The sequence below is a fragment of the Haemorhous mexicanus genome, chromosome 2 (assembly GCF_027477595.1).
Source record: "Haemorhous mexicanus isolate bHaeMex1 chromosome 2, bHaeMex1.pri, whole genome shotgun sequence".
Taxonomy (NCBI): Eukaryota; Metazoa; Chordata; class Aves; order Passeriformes; family Fringillidae; genus Haemorhous; species Haemorhous mexicanus.
Window position 1 is genome coordinate 98,071,013 of NC_082342.1, and position 18,736 is coordinate 98,089,748.

The window sequence follows — 18,736 nt, forward strand, 5'->3', positions numbered from 1 at the left end:
ATTTGCAATGAGCATTAATTCTAGCAAAATGCTGGTCTGGTAGGACTGTGAGATTTCACCTTTCTTTTGTACATGACTTGCATTATCTGAGGATCATGTCCTTGAGTTTATGCTGGTATGTTACTGCTGAGAACACACTGCAGATCACAATGATTGCTTAAGGATGAAGGATAATTATAAATTTTAAATTTCTTTCTAGATGTACTCTGGATGACACATCTTCTAGAGGTGGAAGGTTTTTGGAAATCTCTTTTTCAACATCTGAGTCCCCTGAAATTTGCTAATTATGGTATAAAGCCATGTTGTTAGTGCCACAATGTATGATCATCTTTGTAATTAGCAAGCCTGGGTAAGCTTGCTGTCACATTACAAGTAACTGCTACGGTGAATTCAGCCAGTATCCATAAAGATATGAAGCTGGTCAAACTATTTTCAAAAAATACTTTCAACCTTCTTTCACAAATACCAATAAAAATGAAAGTACCTTTGTTGGTTACACTACTGGAGAAGGCAGTATGATCAATAGTATTTTAGTATAAAGGTAAACTCTGGGGTCCTCCATCTTTTTCTGTCACAATATCATATAGTAGCTCATAAATGTATCAATTTACCAATTTATCTCATAAAATGATACATCCCTTTGATAATTAAAGTACTTGTGACACCTGTGTCAATCTTAAACCCCCTGCATGAGAGTTCCTAGACAGTTTTGCCCATGGTCCTGTTTGCATTGTCTTTCCCCTCCACCATGGCAGCATTTATTTGATTGACCCCATTGTGAAGGTAATTCAATAAACTAAACTGTACCATTAAAAAAATGTGAGTATAAAGGTCACTGTACTTAGTCCTCACATAGTTTAATTCCAGGGTGGGTTTGATGTGTTGAGGTGGCAGGACAAGGGTAGGGTTGTGACTGCAGGAGGGAGAACAAACATAACAAACATGTGGCAGGTCCCAGGAAGAGAGGTCACTGTGGCTTTACCCATTCTGACCCATTTGTTGTGTCCTTCATCTTGCCCTTTGGGTGCCTTATACTTCTTTGGCAAGATCTTTTTTTTGGAAGAACTCTGAAATGGATACTCAGCCTGCTTCTATAATTGCCAGTGTTTATTAACTTCAGAAAATTTTGATTAATTTTTTTAATGAAGTATGAGATCTTTAGTATTGACCTTTCACTGGATGAATGACCTTAAGCTTATTGTTTCTAATTCTAAATAACAAGCATGGATTTTGAAGCCTATTTGTGTCTGCTTAATCAGTAGAAGATATCTTATTGCTGAAACATTATCTGTCTGCTTCTTACAGTTTTTAAATAAGCTGCTCACAAAATATTTGCAGCTGAATCTCAATGTTCATCAATGTTTGCACTTCTGCTGACCCTTACATGCCGGAGTACAGGTTAGGAAAATGTTTAATTTTCTCAACTATGACTTTTCCATCACTGAGGAAGTTGCCACAGAACAGAATGGATTTTCAGCCTCTCTTCTAAACCATGTTATTTCCGTTTCTGAAATGAGCGCTATTTACTTTTCTTCTTGTACCTAATTAGTGCGGCATTTTTGTAAACTGTCAGATATCAAGCCCTTCCCTGGATGCTCATGAAGTATGCTTTTATTTACAAAATGCAGACAGCATCTGAAGTGGTACAATAAAAATTATGTTGTATGCTTTACAAAAGGAAAAAAATCAATTTTTGTCAGCTTCCTGTCTAGTCAACAAAGAAACATAAAAGAAAGAGAGGACTGACAAGTTTGTTTCCTTTTGCGTCTGGCAAATGTTGCGCTCTAAAATAATATTTCCTGTGGCTATTTTGCTCTCATGCCCCAACATTTCAATTTTTATTAAAACTGGATTTTCAAATGTCAATTTGGAAAAGTAAGGGTTGGAGAAAATTTTGTCTGTTTTTCATTTGGGCCAGACAAATAAATTAGAGAACATGTTGATAGCACTGGTTTTAACTCGTGACTATGCTTTAAAAATGGCAAAAGCATCCAGTTGACCTGGCACGTAAGTAAAAGTGAGTTCCATGGCTGAAAAATAAATTAAAAAGAAAAAAAGGTGTTTGACAATCAATCCATATTATTACTCAGTGACTTTTTTAATACAAATTGCTCTTTAATTGATATGTTTATTTGCTGCGCAATGTGCATTTAGAATGTCACAATCCAGTTTCAAGTGAAAATGGTTTTTGGATTAAGGAGCTAATTTGCTTAGGAAGACATGGCACTCTAGTTTCTACCAGTATAAATATTCTGCTATGTTTATGTAAGGGTGGAATTCAGAGCAAGTTACAGTTTCAGGCTACAGGACTTCAGGGCAATATAATTCATACTGATGATTTGCACTGCCTTTCTCTGAACTCCTTTCTAACATAGGCTCTTAACTAAGAAATGAATACAACACGAGGTGTAACTACTGGAAATGTGCATTTAATGGGACAAAGTGTGACTCTGAACCATCTAATTTGCATCTAAATACCTTTTCCATGTAATTTTGATGTTCATTAACAAGGAAGACAGCAGCATCCTGAAAGAAATCCAGTCCATCCACTTCCTGTAAGCCCAATGCACACATATTCTGTGAGCTCTTGCGAGTCGTTCAGGTCATTGTTAGCTTTTATTCCAATATTGTGAGACTGCTCCTCATCAGAGAGCAAAGTGGGCTTCTCTCCATACCTCCTAATTCTCAGAGAAGTTTTGCCGTCTATAGGGTGAGGCTGTGGCAAAGCTCAACATGGTTTTTGTTGAGGTCAGGTAGAAGGGAGTCAAACTGTCATAAACTTTGGGTGTCCAAGTGTGTTTGTTAAAGACAGAGGCTGTTGTTCACTGAGGGAAGTCTTTTCCTGCTGCTGGCGTTGTCTGTGAAGGATCTAGAGCCAGCACCTTGCTCCAGATGTGAGGTGGTGCCTCAGGGACATTATAAAGTCTTGCACAGCAGACCTCTGAACTGAAATTGTGATTGGGGGTTACTTCTCAACTATCTGTCCAGCTGCTGAATGTCACGTGTTTTGAGGGTTGAGGTTTGTTTTGGGGTCTCTTTTTCCTCCTGTTTTCTTCTCTCTAAAATCTTTCTTAAAGAACACCACCACTTGGAAAAGCCCAAGTCTTTCTGCTTAACTGGTGTTTTTCAGAAAGGAATAATAAAATGTCCTTTGGGAGCATTTATTTGTAACAGCAAAGGAAAGTAAAAACCCACTTTTTTGACTTCTGGTCAATCATTTTTGTGCTTCTTAACAGGAGCTGAGTCCTCACTTCTCTGTTGAGCAAGGGCTTTTGTTAAACCATGAGCTTTGCATTTAAGAGGGATATCTCTTGAAAGTTGGGACTCTTCACCAGTCAGACAGACCCATATGCATATGGAGTCTTTAGATATGCAGTAATGTCCTTTGAAATGTAGCTTGAACTGAGTGGATTATTTCTGGAGTGTGCAGAGTCTTTAGGAGAAAAGATGTTGGTGTGTCCTGAAGAGAAAGCAGCTCATAATCAATGGCATCCTTGACTGGAGCAAAAGACAAAATTCAGTGGCCTGTTAAGGAGCAGAGAAAGCAATATGGCTTTTAGGAGTCCAAACAGACAAATGACTAGTGATTTGTTGCTAAAATTATCAGTGTAACTGTGGACTGAAGTTGTAAGATGGAGCTTAAGAGAAGGTGCCCAGATAGATTGATAACTGGCAGTTTGTTAAAATATTTGAGAGAAAATGCATTGTGTAGACTTCTGGTACTGCTTCCATTCCAAAAATTATGGTAGTATTATAATGCAAATAGTTCAAAAACATGTTTTATTTTAGGAAATACTCTTCCAATTTTAGATCTTCCCTGTGGCACTGGGTGCTGTAGTTTCTAGAGTTGACTGTCTGCAAGAAGTGGCTGAAATCTTTCACTAGGGCAATTAAATACAGCCTTTCTTTTTTTCCCCCCTTCTTTTTTTTTTTTTTTTACCATAACAGTGGTATTGCCATAGGATGAACCTGTTTGGAAGAACTTTGAGATCTGTGGGGAAGAAAAGTGGGTTAAGTAGGTTTATCAAATGAATTTTTGTGTATTTTGGCTGGCTGCTAAGTAGACTAAACATGCTACATGCTTTTTAAATCCTGTGTTTGACAAGGATGTTGAACTGCTGTGGTTACTACTGCTGTTTCCAGAATACCATAAGGGTCTTAAAATGTACAAATTAGTTGCTCGTTAACAATCTTGTGATTCATTGTTGAGTCTGTTGGCCAGAGTGAGGCCATTGTTACCCTACCTGTCTCCTCTTCCCAGTATTACTGAGGAGATGAGCAAGCTGGTATTGTGAAGTGCAAACAATGTACTTAAAATTGTTTGTATTAATTGCTACTATTTCATTGTCAGAAGTCTTCAAAAAGTTGAGGCTCCTTTTAGAAGAAAAGATAACATGTTTTACTCAAGAAATCAGAACTTGGAAAGTTCTGATAAATTTATGCAACAGAACTGGCATATGTTCTAGTAAAATTTGCTGATCTTTAAATGCCCTGACAGAGACCTCCTGGAAAGGTTTTAGTGGCAAGTTGTATATACCTGCAATATGCCATGGAGGTCAGTGGAGTCTTCCATTAAGGTTTTCCTTGCAGAAGCTGCAACATTTGACAGGTATGGGCAAATCTTCTGGTAAGGTCAGCCGGGGCTGTGCGTTGCAGATGTTGGTGCTGTGCTGGTGCAGCCACAGCTTCAGGGAGTGATTGCAGCACTGAGGAACTGCTGCCCATGCCTGTGCAGCGCCTGGCTGCAGGTCAGCCATACCCACATAAAGCCACGTTGTTTCCTAAGTAATGCAAGTTCAGGCTTGGGAGAGCTGGAGGGTAAGGACCTGCTGATGGGGAGCAAAGGACTAAGAAAAGAGGAAGGGGACCCTGGTCATGCAGTGTATGAGACATGAAGGCAGGAGGCCTCCTGGGCAAGACCTTTGCTGTGGTGATGGTGTTACCTGGAAGTGCACACAGCCTTCTCCACTGGAGATGGATCACATTGCAGTAGGGTGGTAAAAGGAAATTCGGAGCTGCACTAACAGTGCTCAGGGGAAAGCCCTGCTCAGGTGGTGTGAGTTCAGGACACAGCAGTCTGTGTGTCACTTGGGTTTCTCCTCTGTGCTCAAACACAGAAGTCCAGCTTATCTTCTGTGCTTTTCTCACATCCTTTGGTGTGCATCCCAACTAAGAGGATATTGCTTCTCCATTTATTTAGTCTGGGCGAGAATGGTGGGGGCTGAAGACGTCTGCTTCTCAGCACTGTGTTTTTTAAAAGCTGTTGCTTCTAAATCTATTTGTTTATGTTGATGTTCATGTGTATCAGCTCAGGGAAGGGAAAGCACTGCTCCTGGATGTTCTGTACACATTTGCAAAATGGCTTCACTGGCTTCCTGCGTATCTTTCCTGATGCATCTCCTTTGCTTTTGGGTTTATGAAAATGCCTTGCTGGACGGGGGCTGCAGTGCAGGAGGGCTGCACCTCCCCTGCAGACTTGCTCTTTCAATGCACTCCCCAGTGTAATGGGGGCTTGCTGGGGCCTGACAAGTTTAAAGGGAAAACTTAATGATTGGGTGGACAGCATGGCAGAGGTGGCCTCTCCATCAGGACCAAATGCACAGCAGCCACAGGGATGGCCTGTGCCCTTCATGGCCCATGGTAGCACAGCTCTGGGGCTGCTTGCCACCATGGCATCTGTCTCTTACCTCATTCCCAATGCTGCTTAGAGAGGGTTGCTTTAGAGAGGGTTGCTCCCTGTGTGAGGGGGCAGGGAGGAAATCCACCTTGGCAGTTCCCTCTCATCCTGGTTCTGCCTCCTCTGGGTTGGAAAAACGCTGGGAGGTGGAAGGAGCCTGGGAGGGGCTGCATTGTCTGCTGAACTGGTGGCCACCACCACCTCTCCCTCAGCCTGTGTCTAGTTTTGGTGGCATTGTGTTTTGCCTCCCTGCTGGAACTGTTTTGGGGTAGGCTTTTAACCACACTGAGTGCCCATACTCAGACTTATTATGGCTACCCCCTGTGCTTGTGAAAATGGGGTCATGCACTGAACAGCAAAGGCACAGGGGCCAGAGAAACTCTGAGACATTTCTAGAAAGCAGTGAAGCTCTGAAGGTGTGGATTTATTGAGAAGACAGCAAGAAGACTGCCACCTGTCCTTGCACCACCAGCCACCACACCATTGTAATGACACTGACCATTTTGCCAGGGTATGGCTAGATCAGCCTTGTACCTCTGGCAGGTGCTGTAAGTGGTTGTATGGATCCATCCCATAAAGCAGCAAGAAGAACAAAGTTGTGTGATTTGTTTGGGAGTCCCCAACCTCTCTGCCTCATGATCAAGAAAGAAGTTTGATGTTTTGTTAGCCCTCCACTTGTATACACGGGGATTGCTAATGCCAGTTTCACCAAACACGCAAGTTACAGGGCAGGGGACTTGGATCTGTTCTGTGCAGGACTTTCTTTGCACTTTGCTTTGTGAGCTGCAGGGTAGTTGTATGTGAGGCGGGTGATGAGCTCTGCAACAGCCATGGGGGGAGTTCTGCAACAGGATTTCCTGTCCTCTCTGCAGGTTTTTTCAGGTTAGCAAGATGAGGGACGGGAGTTTCTTGCCTGTATCAACTGGCTTCAGTTTGCCTGTTCACAAAGTAGAAGAGCTGAGTGACGATTGTTAGCAGTGATTACCATAATTGAATTTAGGAAGGGTCATGCCCTTTGAAATGTATTCCTGAAAGTACTTGTCACTAGGTGTTAGGAAGCCCTGGAACATGCTCTAATCCTCAGCTGTCAGTGAAGAAACACCAGATCTTACTGGCACCTGGAATTTTTTTCACTTCTTTGAAAATAAACTAACAGTGGAGTTCTTGTATAGGAAAAGGGTGCAAAACCTACTGGATGGATTGGTAAATACAGCCTTCTCTGTTGGAGGCTGAGCAGTATCTGACAGTCCATGGAAATAGACCTGTTAGTAGATAATGCTCATGGGAGGCTTTTTTAGTTTGTATTCACAAACCAGTTATTTGCTTTGAGCTGTGCAGTATGGAGTCTATAATGTGATATTCTGAAAATTTGCCTAAGTAAGCAGATACCTTGATTGTTTCCAGAGCTTCCTGTTAAAGAATGTAGCTGGAGGAAACAGTTGTTTTAAATGTCGTTTCTGTCCAAATATGGAACAACAGGAATAACTATATTTCCTGTGAACTAACGGGAAGCCCCCTGGATTTGCATCACTTTGTGAAAACGATGTTCACATCACCAACAGGAAGGTCATATTCACAAAGCAGCCTTTAGGGTAGTCCCATGACCCTACCTCCAGGATAGACCTCTGGGGAATTTGGAAAAGAATGTAAAAAATGAGGTCCCAGCAACAAAACATTTCAGCACCAGCAATCTGATATTCTTTTGATTAAGAAGACACAACTCTTTTTTCAAAATATTTTAAGTGAAGTACTTCCAACTGATGCTAATTTACAAAATAAATATTTTCATGAATAGTTAATTTAAAATCTACTAAACTCTGAAAATTTGCTAGTATTCCTTTGAGTGACTAAAGTACACTGGAGATAGATAAGAATCTGTGGTCTGTCTGCAATTTTTGTATGAACATCCTGCATGATTATGGTAATACTAAAAACAACAACAAAACAGCCCTCCCACCAGCCAAAGAGAAAAACTGTGCCAAAAATCTATGAACAGCCCCCTCTTGTCCCAATAGCTATAACGATTTTTTTTTTCAATTGTATTTTATAGAGTTTTTCTTAAAATTAATTATCTTTTGAAAACTGTACAAGGCTTTTCTCAGACTCACAGAATATTCTGAGTTGGAAGGGATTCACAAGGATTGTTGAGTCCAGCTCTTCAATTAAATGGCCCCATACAGGGACTGAACCCACACTCAGTGTAACTAGCACCATGCTCCAATCAACTGAGCTAAACTTTTAAATAAAACCAGAGCTGAATTGTTGTAATTAGTTCAAATTTCATCATGCACAGCAGTACTTCAGAAAGTGACTTCCCATTCTTTTCAGATATTGCAAATATGTTGATTTGGAATTTGGGACTCTAAACTTCAAGTTCCCCTCAGACTAACAGGACTACTTAACTCATACACTGACATGCAAGTAATCATGAAGTGCTACACGTTTCCACTGTGTAGGTTTGTTTTCATCTGGTCCAGAGCAATCCCCAGAAGATATATTAGAAGAATGGCTCTGCATTTGCAGAGAGAAATGAGTGGGAGCCACTGCTGCTTCCTCCTGTTACACTCATGTGCATCAGCCTACAAGCAAAGAAGGTCTTCAGGAGAATGAGTATTGTAAACCTGAAGTTTAATGAGTGTTTGGAGATTATTGGGTTGTATGTATTTCCCTTGCTTAAACACAGGCGTCTGTTGCCTTCTGAAATATTTACATAGACCAAGCAGGTATGACCAGGGACCCTAGGGAAGACCTTCTCCAACCTGGCCTGGCAATTGAAAGCAGGTGATATCCTACAGGGCATCTTGAATGGCACTGTCCTGCTGTCCTCTGTGAAGACTGGATCTGCAGAAATTTGAAATGACACAACCAAGAACTTTACATAGCTACTGCATGGCAGAAGCTTCCAGTCATTGCTGACGAGAGCTGAACCTAATTTGGTGACCTAGAGGGTTAAAGCTTCAAAACCAATAAGTCTTCCCTTGGTTTGGGGAATTCCCTGAACAGTCATAACTGGAGTCTACCCATGATTTGCTGGGAAAAAAAATTTTAAAAAAGGACACAAAGATAAGCTGCCAGTGTTGGTTTGTGAAGGGTCTTTTTTGTTTGTTTTGTTTTTTAATAATGAGAAAAATTATTCTGGACAAGAGGAAAGACTGGAGCTTGCTGACATTAAAAAAAAAAATTAATTGGATTTTTGGCCACTATTTTTCTGTCTGTAGGCATCTGAAATTGATGGGTTTACAAAAGACATAAGAACTGTGCTCAACTTCTGGTCTTTGCTTTAAGTCATCAAAATGAAGGAATAGCAGATGTTCCTTTTCCTAAACCATTTTAAGAGTTGAAGTTCAAATAATCAGTTCAGAAAAACTGGCTTTGTATCAACTCCTTTAAGGGTGTATAACTAAATTTTGCTAATTGCTAAAACAGTGCAGATTTTTTTTTTAGTTATCTTCTTTGTTCTAGCTAAGTGTAAATCAGGAGTTTTAGCTACATGATTTTTTTCAAAGTTGTTAATGGACTGTAAAATCAGTTAACAAAATACTAATTTTAACTGGAATATAACAGTGGTTTCCTCTAGTGGTACTTTGCTCACAAAATAGCAGTTCTGCTAATTCAGTAGTTATATCTAAGGGTTGAAGACAAGAATAGTAATACAGCCAGGGAGCTATTTTGACATTCTGGAAAGAGAAGAAAATATGAGAGGAATGCAAGATAAGTGTCCTGCAATTGGCATCAAGTCCCTGTTTCTGTATTTGGTGGGATGTGAAATGTGAAGATATTATTGATCCAGCTCTCATGTCAGCTACAGGAGTTGCATGCATGTGCAATTAGGAAGAAGTGCAGTGTCTGCTGCATGGGGATAAATATCCCTTGGGCTTCCAAGAGACTGGGTTTACACACAGGTGGAAAGGGGTTGATTTTGTGAAGAGAGGAGATTCAGACTTAAAGTTGTCACTGTCAAACAGCCATCCTGTTGGCTTAGCTTTTCTTGTGTTTCAGCTTGAAACTGCACTTGGAATTCAGCTCAAACTGGGGTTTAAACTAAAGCAATATAGAGTGGGAAATCTTCACTGTTTAATTAGAAAACATCATCAGTTCAAGCATTCCCATCTAAACAGAGAGTATCATTTTATAATGAATTAATCACAGGGTGAAGTAATTATGATTATTTTTACCTTTTGGAAGCACTTTGGCTATGAGTTAGGTAATTTGTAAATAGAGAATTTTGATATCTGTTGTAGCCTCACCTATTATTTGAAAGACATTATATTTTGTGCAGGAGAAGTGACTGTGTTCCCTGGAGTGAGATTTTTAACGTGAACAGAGTTAAGTAACCAGTGAGAGTTTAATTAAATTTTTACCTTACAGTTGTGCTTTGCAGGCTGCAATGTGAACTCTATTGATACGTAGGTAATGAGCCTAAGCTGGTGGCTGCTCAGCAACTGAAATCCAGTAAGCAGAGCCTGAGGTGATGTTGTGGGAAAGGGAACTGCATTTTGTCTTGAGAAATGCACTTCTGTAAGAGAGTGTAGCTTCCAAGAACTGACTCTGCCTTTGTATTATTTTGGAGATGTCTGTAGCCTCCAGAAATGGTGCATTTCCAAATATGGCAGTCATCTCCCTCCTAGGCTGCTCATCTGGCTGTTTGCATCGTTCCTGTGCAAGTTCCAAGCAGTAGTCCTCAAATGCCAGGAAAGTAGCTGGACGTGGAAAAACAGGGCAGAACGCAACAAGTCTGTAACTGTGATCTGACAGATGTCTCACAGGCTGCCTTGCAGAGCAGAGTTTGTTCTGTCTGCTGCAGGGAATTTTAGCAGCTTTCTCAGCTCTGTCACTGACAGGGCTTAAGGCTTGAAAGGCTCAGTATGTGGGTCATGGAAGCTAGAGGTACAGATTGGGATGCCCATTCATTAGCAGGACTGTTTTTTGAACTATATGTTAACGTGATAGAAAATAGTTGTCCTCTAGACAAACACTCAGGCTGCATAAAGCACCTCTGTGTGTGTCGTGTTGAAGAGATGTAATCTTTTTATAGTTTAATACTGATTTGCTAGGATGATTCACTAAGCTTATCAGTTGCAGACAGTCTGGAAGAATGAAATGGAATGGAAGTGCTTGTCAAGAAGTGAAACAATTTGCATCACTAAAATAAGCTTCTGCTTCTGGGCAGATTTATATTTTGTGGGTGGAGTAAGATAAAATTAATGTCCTCTAACATTGCATGAGAGGCTGGCCTGTGGTGCAAGGAAGCTATGGCTATTTGAAAATTGTGAGTGTACCATGCAAAATAGGGGAGGTACCTGGTGCAGTGCACCTGGCCAAAGTCTTTGGATTAGCCTGTAACTGGCTTCTATACAAGGGATAAAGGCACTGCCTTTTCATCTACCACTCCCCCCCACAGATTATACTTCCTGCCCAGCACTGTTCCTTCTCTGTTTTGGCACTTGGAGGACAGCAGTGATTGTTCCAAGCTTCATGCAGTTTCTGGGGAAGGCGTTGTCTCTATGAGGATGTCTGGGAGCTATGACAAAGTTATTTCTCTCTATTTGTCTCAATATCTCTAGTCATATATAGTGGGATGTCATTGAGTGGATTATTCATGTCATGAGACTGATTTAAAACCAAAGTTTCGAAATGAACAATAATTTGCATAGTTTCAGTTTAATTGCCTTGTGATGATTCCTGTACTTGCTATAATCATCCTTCTCTCTTCCAGCATCTCATTACTTAAGTGCCCCTTTGACCTCCTTAAGTGACCTTTGATCCACAAGCTTCTTCCAGTCTGGCCCTCCCATTCTACCAGAGAAGCAGAAGAAAAAACCTCATACTCCTTCCTAGTATAGGCGGAGTGTTATCACATTGCTCAGATTCTAAATGCATTTTAGTAGTTGAGGATAATGCTATTCAGCAGTGGCTGTCATTGCTGGCCAACCTCCCTCCCACCCACAGAGGTTGCAGACAGTGATGGCAGGAGATGATGTTACTGTAAAATAAAGGCAGTGTTTTGTAGAGCAGGTGCCTGTTCTGGCATGGCAGGCTGCAGCCCTTGCTCCAAACAGGACCTTGTGCACTTGTGCTCCCTGGTGCTCAGTACCTTCTTACCTTCCTCGCCTTTGGTTATTCTCATCTGAGGCATTAAAAAACAGGAAAAATTGAATATAATGGACTCATTTTTGTGGGGACAAAAAGAGGCTCGAAAGCACAAGCCCATTCTTCTGGCTATGCTAAGTTTGAGAACAAAACCATACTTAAATAACAACATCGTTTTTTTCTAAAACAGTGCATGTTAAATAATAGGCTGAAGGAAATATGCAGGGATTAACTTGAAAACAGATGTTTATAATGATTCAGTGACTTATGTTAAGTACATTCCCAGACGCAATTAAAACAGACTTCTCCTGAATTTAGGGGATGTGTTGATAAAGCTGATAACATTCTCCATGATCCTGGAGGAGGAAGTATGAGCTGCAAGCATGCGTCCTCCAGCTGAGATCTCTTTAGGTCTGAAAGACTAAGAGAGGTCACACCAGGTCACTTCTTGTAATGGGAGACCCAATGTTTTTCCAGGCATAACCATGTCCTGCAATGAGTAAAGCTGATTATTCAGTGGGTGGCACGTTTCCCTTCTGATCCTTGCTGAGGTTGCACTGCAGCATGTCTTGGTGTTGTCTTCAGGTCCAGTTGTCTTTCTGCATTATATGATAAAAATTAATTCTAATCATGTTAATGCTCACCTTTGTGTGCATTTATAATATAACATGATATAATAATATAAGATAAAAATTTGTAACTATTTTTGCTTTATGTCAGTATGGAGAAAATTCTACTTCAAGAAACAAATTCAGTGGATGTACATACACAAAAAAATGGTGTCAACTAAAGCAATATATTTTTTAGGAGATTGCACTGTAGTTTCATTTGACAGCCCTTTTTTTTTTTTTTTTAAGTATTAAAGCCCCATTTCTCTTTGATGCTTTACTTTAAAATAAAATGTATTTGCCAAGTAAAAATGTCACTGTATTGTTTAACTTTCTGGGGTAATATTTGTTGGTCTCAGTGGGGGCTTTCCAAATGCAAAATGGATTAGGTGCATTTTCTTTTCATTTCCCAGCAGTACTGAGATCCCAGTAGACTGTGGAGCCTGCAGGTGTAGAGGGACAGGCGCCCAGCATCTGTGCTGAAAGCTGTCTCAGGGGAGGTGCTGTCCCTGACTGTGTCTGAATAATGGCCTGAAGGGGCTGCTGAAGGATCTCCTGTGTGTTGGTGGAATATTCACTGATACAGATGTTTTGCTTCTTTCCCTCATAGTTTGTTTCTGAGGGGCATTACAACAGTAAAAGCAATTGAGTTCTGAGTTGCTTACCATTTGCTTCATGACTGTGAGGAGGAAAAGTAGACAATAACCCTGATGCTCTTAAGAGCATCTTTGGTAACACAAAGTGACTGTAAGATTTTACCTGTGCACCACTTAATCTGCTTGCTCTCATGTTACTTAGCCCATGTATGGGCTTAAGCTTAGGGTCCCTGCTCTGACCAGCCTTGCAGTCAGTGGGGTGCTGCTGACATCCCTGGCTCATTGCAGTGTGTTCTGCCTGTCACCCAGTTCAAACATTTAATTCTCAATTTCTTTTATTTTCAGGGATGTTCTGGTTGTGGAAAATGTGATTGCAGTGGAGTAAAAGGACAAAAGGTAAGCCAGCTGTGTCCCATTTCATTTTCTTGCCTATTTCAGCCGCAGGGTATAAAATCTCCTGGGAGCCATGTGAGCCTGTGGGTTCAGTGAAGGCTTGCACTGCCAGGGGCATTGCCAAGGCCAGGCCAGTGCCATCAGCAGGGTTTCTGAGCAGCAGCCACCACTGGCTGTGGCTGCAGAGAGCAGGAGGGCCAGGGCTGGGGGGCAGGTGAATGCCCTCACTCTGGAGTGAAGCCCCCAGCCTACTGAGGCTGTGCCCTCTCTCCTTCCCCATCGAGTGGGATGCTAACCCATCACTCTCAACTTTCCCTCACCTCATCTCCAGCCTCTTCAGTGGGTAGCAGGCTTGACATCCTGACCTCCTCTGGAAGTGAGGCAAGCAGTTCAGAAATGCTCCTCTCAGCATGCCATGCTGACTGCTCTCCAGGATGGCCGTGATGCATCATAATCAATGTTCCCTGACCAGGGTTAGCCCTGGGAGGCAAAGACTTGCAGTAGTAAGAGGGAGGTTAATGATCAACTTAGACAGAGAAAAGTGTTTCAGGTTAGGAAAAAAAAAATTTAAAACTTTTGACAGAACCTTGCAAATGAGTTTTAAAGTTCCCATTCAGTTATATAAACTTCTTGTATAAAAGGCACAAAAAAAGGCACTTTAAAATCTTCTTTCAAAGCAGTTACAGTGAAGAAAAATTACAGTGCACTTAAGGACTCCGTGAATTCCCCCTGTAAACTACCTGCTTTTGTAAATATTATAGACATTCCACCAGTCTCCTTATCTCTTCCAATTTTGCTTGTGGAAATTTTAATCTATGATATGTTCTCTTGTGCATGCAAATGTGCTGTACATCTACCATTCTAAATGAATGTAAACCAGTTTTCTCATCCTGTGGTTGCTTTGGGTATGTGTTTCAAGGTAAGTTGTTTAGGTCACCCAAAGGAATACTTACAAGAGACGGGAGGGTTGTTTGCTTTTTGTTTGGGGATTGTTTTGTTCTTTGCAATAAATAGACAGCTGGTGTTCTGTGTTGTCTGAAAGGCAATAGCTGCATATTTATGGATGATGGATTTAAGAATGTCTGTTGGTGGCTTTTCTTTGGTGTTTTCCAGAACTAAGAATGTAAATTACTTAATTGGAGGCCCAAGGAAGATAATTTTCTTTCTAACAGAGCATAGATGAATTTGTGATACAGATAAAAAGTGTCAAGGTCCGGAGCATCAGTCAGCTGGAGTCTTCTTTTTTTAATGACCCATTAATGTCTGTTTAATAAATGTCAACTATATATTGAAAACAAATACAGCAAAGATTTGGGAAAGGTTCAAAACTCTGAATTTATTCCTTGATAGCTTGATCTTATTGTTCAGTAACAAGTACAGATGAGTCACGGTAGAATGAAGCAGACATGTTATAACCCTTTCGTTGAAAGACATCAGTTCTCAGTTCATAGAGTATGCCAGCTTCTTGTAACAAAGTAATTTTAAAAAATGATACCTTGGGAAAATAAATAGTATTAAGCCTCATGCTCATGTTTGCTAGAGCTCTTGCTGGCATTTTTCATTTGCATAGTCCAGAGAACGTCTCATAATGTTCTGTTTAAAAGAAATAGATGCTTGTCTGATATGCTAGAATCCGAAACTACCTCACATTAATGTAGGCTGTGTAAAAATGCTGATGAGAGAAAAAGATCAGTCCATACTAACAGCAGGCATATTAAGTTCCAGTGTGTCAGTGTATGCTCCACTTTTCCTAATGGGTTCCATCACAAATTTCTCTGACTTTAAGCAGGTATATAATGAAGTATTCACATAATTTTAGACTTTGTAGGAAATGTAGTTATTGACATTAGAGACATCTAGACAGGTGAATGTCTAGTTATACCTAGAAAAAATTAGTCAAGGCAGGCATTTGAAGGTATTTTGGAATGCATTTAACATGCATAAATCTGGTTTAGATCAATGCTTGCTCATTATGTTAACTATGTTTCAAACATACTTAAGATTTTGAACAGATAACTGAATTTTATTTTAAAAAAATCTGCCCCCTGCCCTTCAGCCCTGTGTGATTTTTTTATCTTGGTTTGTTACATTTGATGTCTGTCTAGAATAAGGATAGCCTGCCACTTGGTCCCAGGCCTGGAGACAGAACCTGGTGAGGGAAAGTAAGGGGAGCATCCTTCCTGCTTGCCTCTATAATATTTCTCTAAATGGTGTTTCCAGCAAATGCATTTGGATTTGAAACATGTCCCTGCTAAACGTGGTTCCCATTAACACACACACATCAGTAATGGTACCTGTTACTTCAAAAATCTATGTGAATATTTCTTAATCAGAGGACAGATTTGAAAGACTGATTTTAGCCAAGATCTGGGCTAGGAGAAGGCTGCCATGCCCAGCTCCTGTGGTACCCCAGGAGACCACATAAAAGAACATCTGCTCTCCACTTCTCATGTGGGAGGACCTATCCACTCTACCCTCCACCATCCACAGCCAACATTCTGCCTACACTGAAAACCCTTTTGATCTGGCTTCCATGTCATGCAGAAGTGCACAAATGCTGAAGGGCCTTTTCCAATCCTCCCACACTCTTCAGCAATCCACCCACACCACTTCACTGCCATGGGAGCCCCGGGAGCTGCGGAAGTGGGTACTGGGTTTACTCTTTAATGCCTTAATTATTAACATCTGGAGAGGTATTTACTAGTGGAGTGTGGGAAGAAGTTCCAGACCCTGAAGTTCCAGACTGGGGTTCAATTAAAATTCATTTGGCCAAATAATCATATTCATGATCTCTTCAGAAAAAGTGCTGAAAATGGTATTTGACTTAAAAGCTGTGAAATGCCCAGGAAATAGTACCCAAGAGCATTTCAGACATGGAAGAGTAAATCACATTGCCATATTTTTCTCTCTCCTTTGAGAATAATTTCATCAATATGATGGCCATATTTAGAGTACATTTAAAATGTTCTCTCATCAGACTGCTTCCATGAAAATTGCATTTCTATGCCAAACTCCTTTAACATGACTCATATGTTATCAAGGGCATATAATTGACAAACTTGAAGGGTTTTCATCCCTTTCAGAAAATTCAGAAAGTGAGTGCAATTGCAACAGATGGCCCTTATCCTATAAAGCCTTTATTATTACACTGAACATCAAGCTGTTGTTTTAAGCTATATAATGTCAAGTATCACATATTTGCCAAACAAAAGGTACAGAAATTTTAGAAAAATATAATATTGCTAAAATAATAAATAATACCATACTGTTTTCCATTAGAGAGATTAGCCTAAAACATCTTCGTTTATTACCTCATACTTTTTATTTGGTTTTCTGCATAATAACTTGACTGTTCTCTTAAACCTCACTGAAGTGTGAGATCTGTTTAAAGTGATTAGAGTGTTGAATGCTTGCCTGCATTTTACTGAGCTACTCAGAAGAAGACTGAAGCTATGTGTTCTCTTTTATGCCTACCTAGATTTTGAGAACAATTTCAAGCAGCTGTCAAGATAAGAAGTGCTAGCTGTTAGTGTGTGCAGCAAAAACATGTTAAGCATTTAATTACCATTCAGAACAAAGACTGCACAGAGATGAGTAAAATTCTCCATGCACTGACTTTTTCTAAAACTGTTCCTTCTCTCATTCATGACCATTTGCACTACTTTTACTCTGTATCAGAAACAAGTGTAAATGGAGCCAACACTGGAAACTTGCTGTAAGTAATGCAGAATGATTAATCTTCTTAGACTTATCAAGTTAGAATGCACTGAAGTATAAATCCTCATTCTTTAGTATAAATATTTTATGATGATTTCACTGTCTCAGCATTACCCACTGAAAGTTGAAGTCAACAAGAATATCAAACATGCTTTTGTCATTGAGCATGAAATATTGCAATTTAAAAAAAAAAGTCTCTGCTAGATAGAAGATAAGAATAGAATGAACTCTTAATGTACTGCTGGTTTTGACATTTTTATTGTTTGAAAGCAGGCAAACTTGAGCAAATAATGTTATTTTGGCTTATAGTTGTTTCCCTTATTCTGAGACTGTATCTGTATTATTATACCTACGTAAATTTGAATTCTCTGTTTGCCTTGATGGGTGCATCACCCATGTGTGGATTGACCATGCTGCAGAAGTACACAGACTGGCTTTGCTTGAGGTATTTTGGATCTGGAAGCCAGGTAGCTCTGACTTAGACTGAGAGTCAGTGAGACATCTCTGGAGTTCCCCATCAGCTGAAGCAGAGACCAGTGTTTTCTCTCCTGCACACTTCTACAGCCTTAAAAATCACAGATGATTTTGGTGTATGCAGGGTGTTGTGCTTCTGCCTTTCCTCTGTGTAATCAAGAGTTGACTGCTGCAGTGGACTGTGTCCTTGTATTTTTTTTTTTTAAGGTTTACCAGACTAGAAGGACCTTTGAGGGTTTTCTATCATTTTGCATATCAAAAGATAGAACAAAAATATTTCTAATATTGATGATTTAACGCAATATAAACCCCCTTGGTGGAGACAAGCCTTGGCAGTTAATAGGAAGATCGCTATTAAGCACTTTGAGTTTCCTTGAAAATGTATCAGAGGCAACAAGTCAGTTCCTTTAGTGGAGCAAATCAGTAATCATTAGACCTATCTTTTCATAGTCAACCTTTGATATATCTTTTAGAATCAAGAATGCTCATTTTTTTAATCACTTTTCATTGACACTGCTTGGTTTTAGTAAGCACTGCTCAGTGTTCCTGTTTAAATCCCCCGAGAAAAAGAGGACACAGTCTTTAGCTGCATCAAGGGAAGTATAGGTTGGACATTAGGAGAAAGTTTTTTACTGAAAGAGTGATAAAGTACTGGAATTGTCTGCCCAGGAATGGAGTCGCCATCTCTGTATGTGTTTAAGAAAAGACTGGATGTGGCACTTGGTGCCATGATTTAGTTGAGGTGTTAGGGCATGGGTTGGACTCGATTATCTTGAAGGTCTCTACCAACCTAGTCATTCTGTGAAGTGGCTGCTGTAGGAACTTTGAGTCCAGCACCGGTTTATTCCTGTGTTGGAAAGACCTTGAACGAGGGACCTTAAGGAAACCTCAGCCAAATAATGTACTCTGGAGATGGCCATAAAGTTGGAAAGAGGGGTGACAGGCAATGTGGGAGGCAAAATGTGTCTGCGGTCTGGAAAGGGCTAATAGATAACATGAAATCATCTAATTATGCTTGAAAGGGCAGACTCAGAAGACAGTAATAAAATAAGCAGAGATGCTGATCAGCTGCAGATGTGATGTTCTACAGGGAAAATTGTGATTCATAAATATTTTTGAAAGTTGGGATATTGTCACAGTGATTTTTGTCAGTTCTGCTTTGACAGTAGTATATTTTTATT

At 40.2% G+C, this 18,736-nt stretch overlaps 1 protein-coding gene across 1 annotated transcript in view; it reads left to right on the forward strand.

Annotated features, from left to right (window-relative positions):
- The window catches only part of COL4A1 (collagen type IV alpha 1 chain), a 119,767-nt gene that overhangs the window by 35,239 nt on the left and 65,792 nt on the right, over nt 1-18,736 (forward strand). The window contains exon 2 of the mRNA XM_059839700.1: nt 13,317-13,367. Coding sequence (XP_059695683.1) covers nt 13,317-13,367 — 51 coding nt within the window. The remainder of the gene's footprint in view (nt 1-13,316; nt 13,368-18,736) is intronic.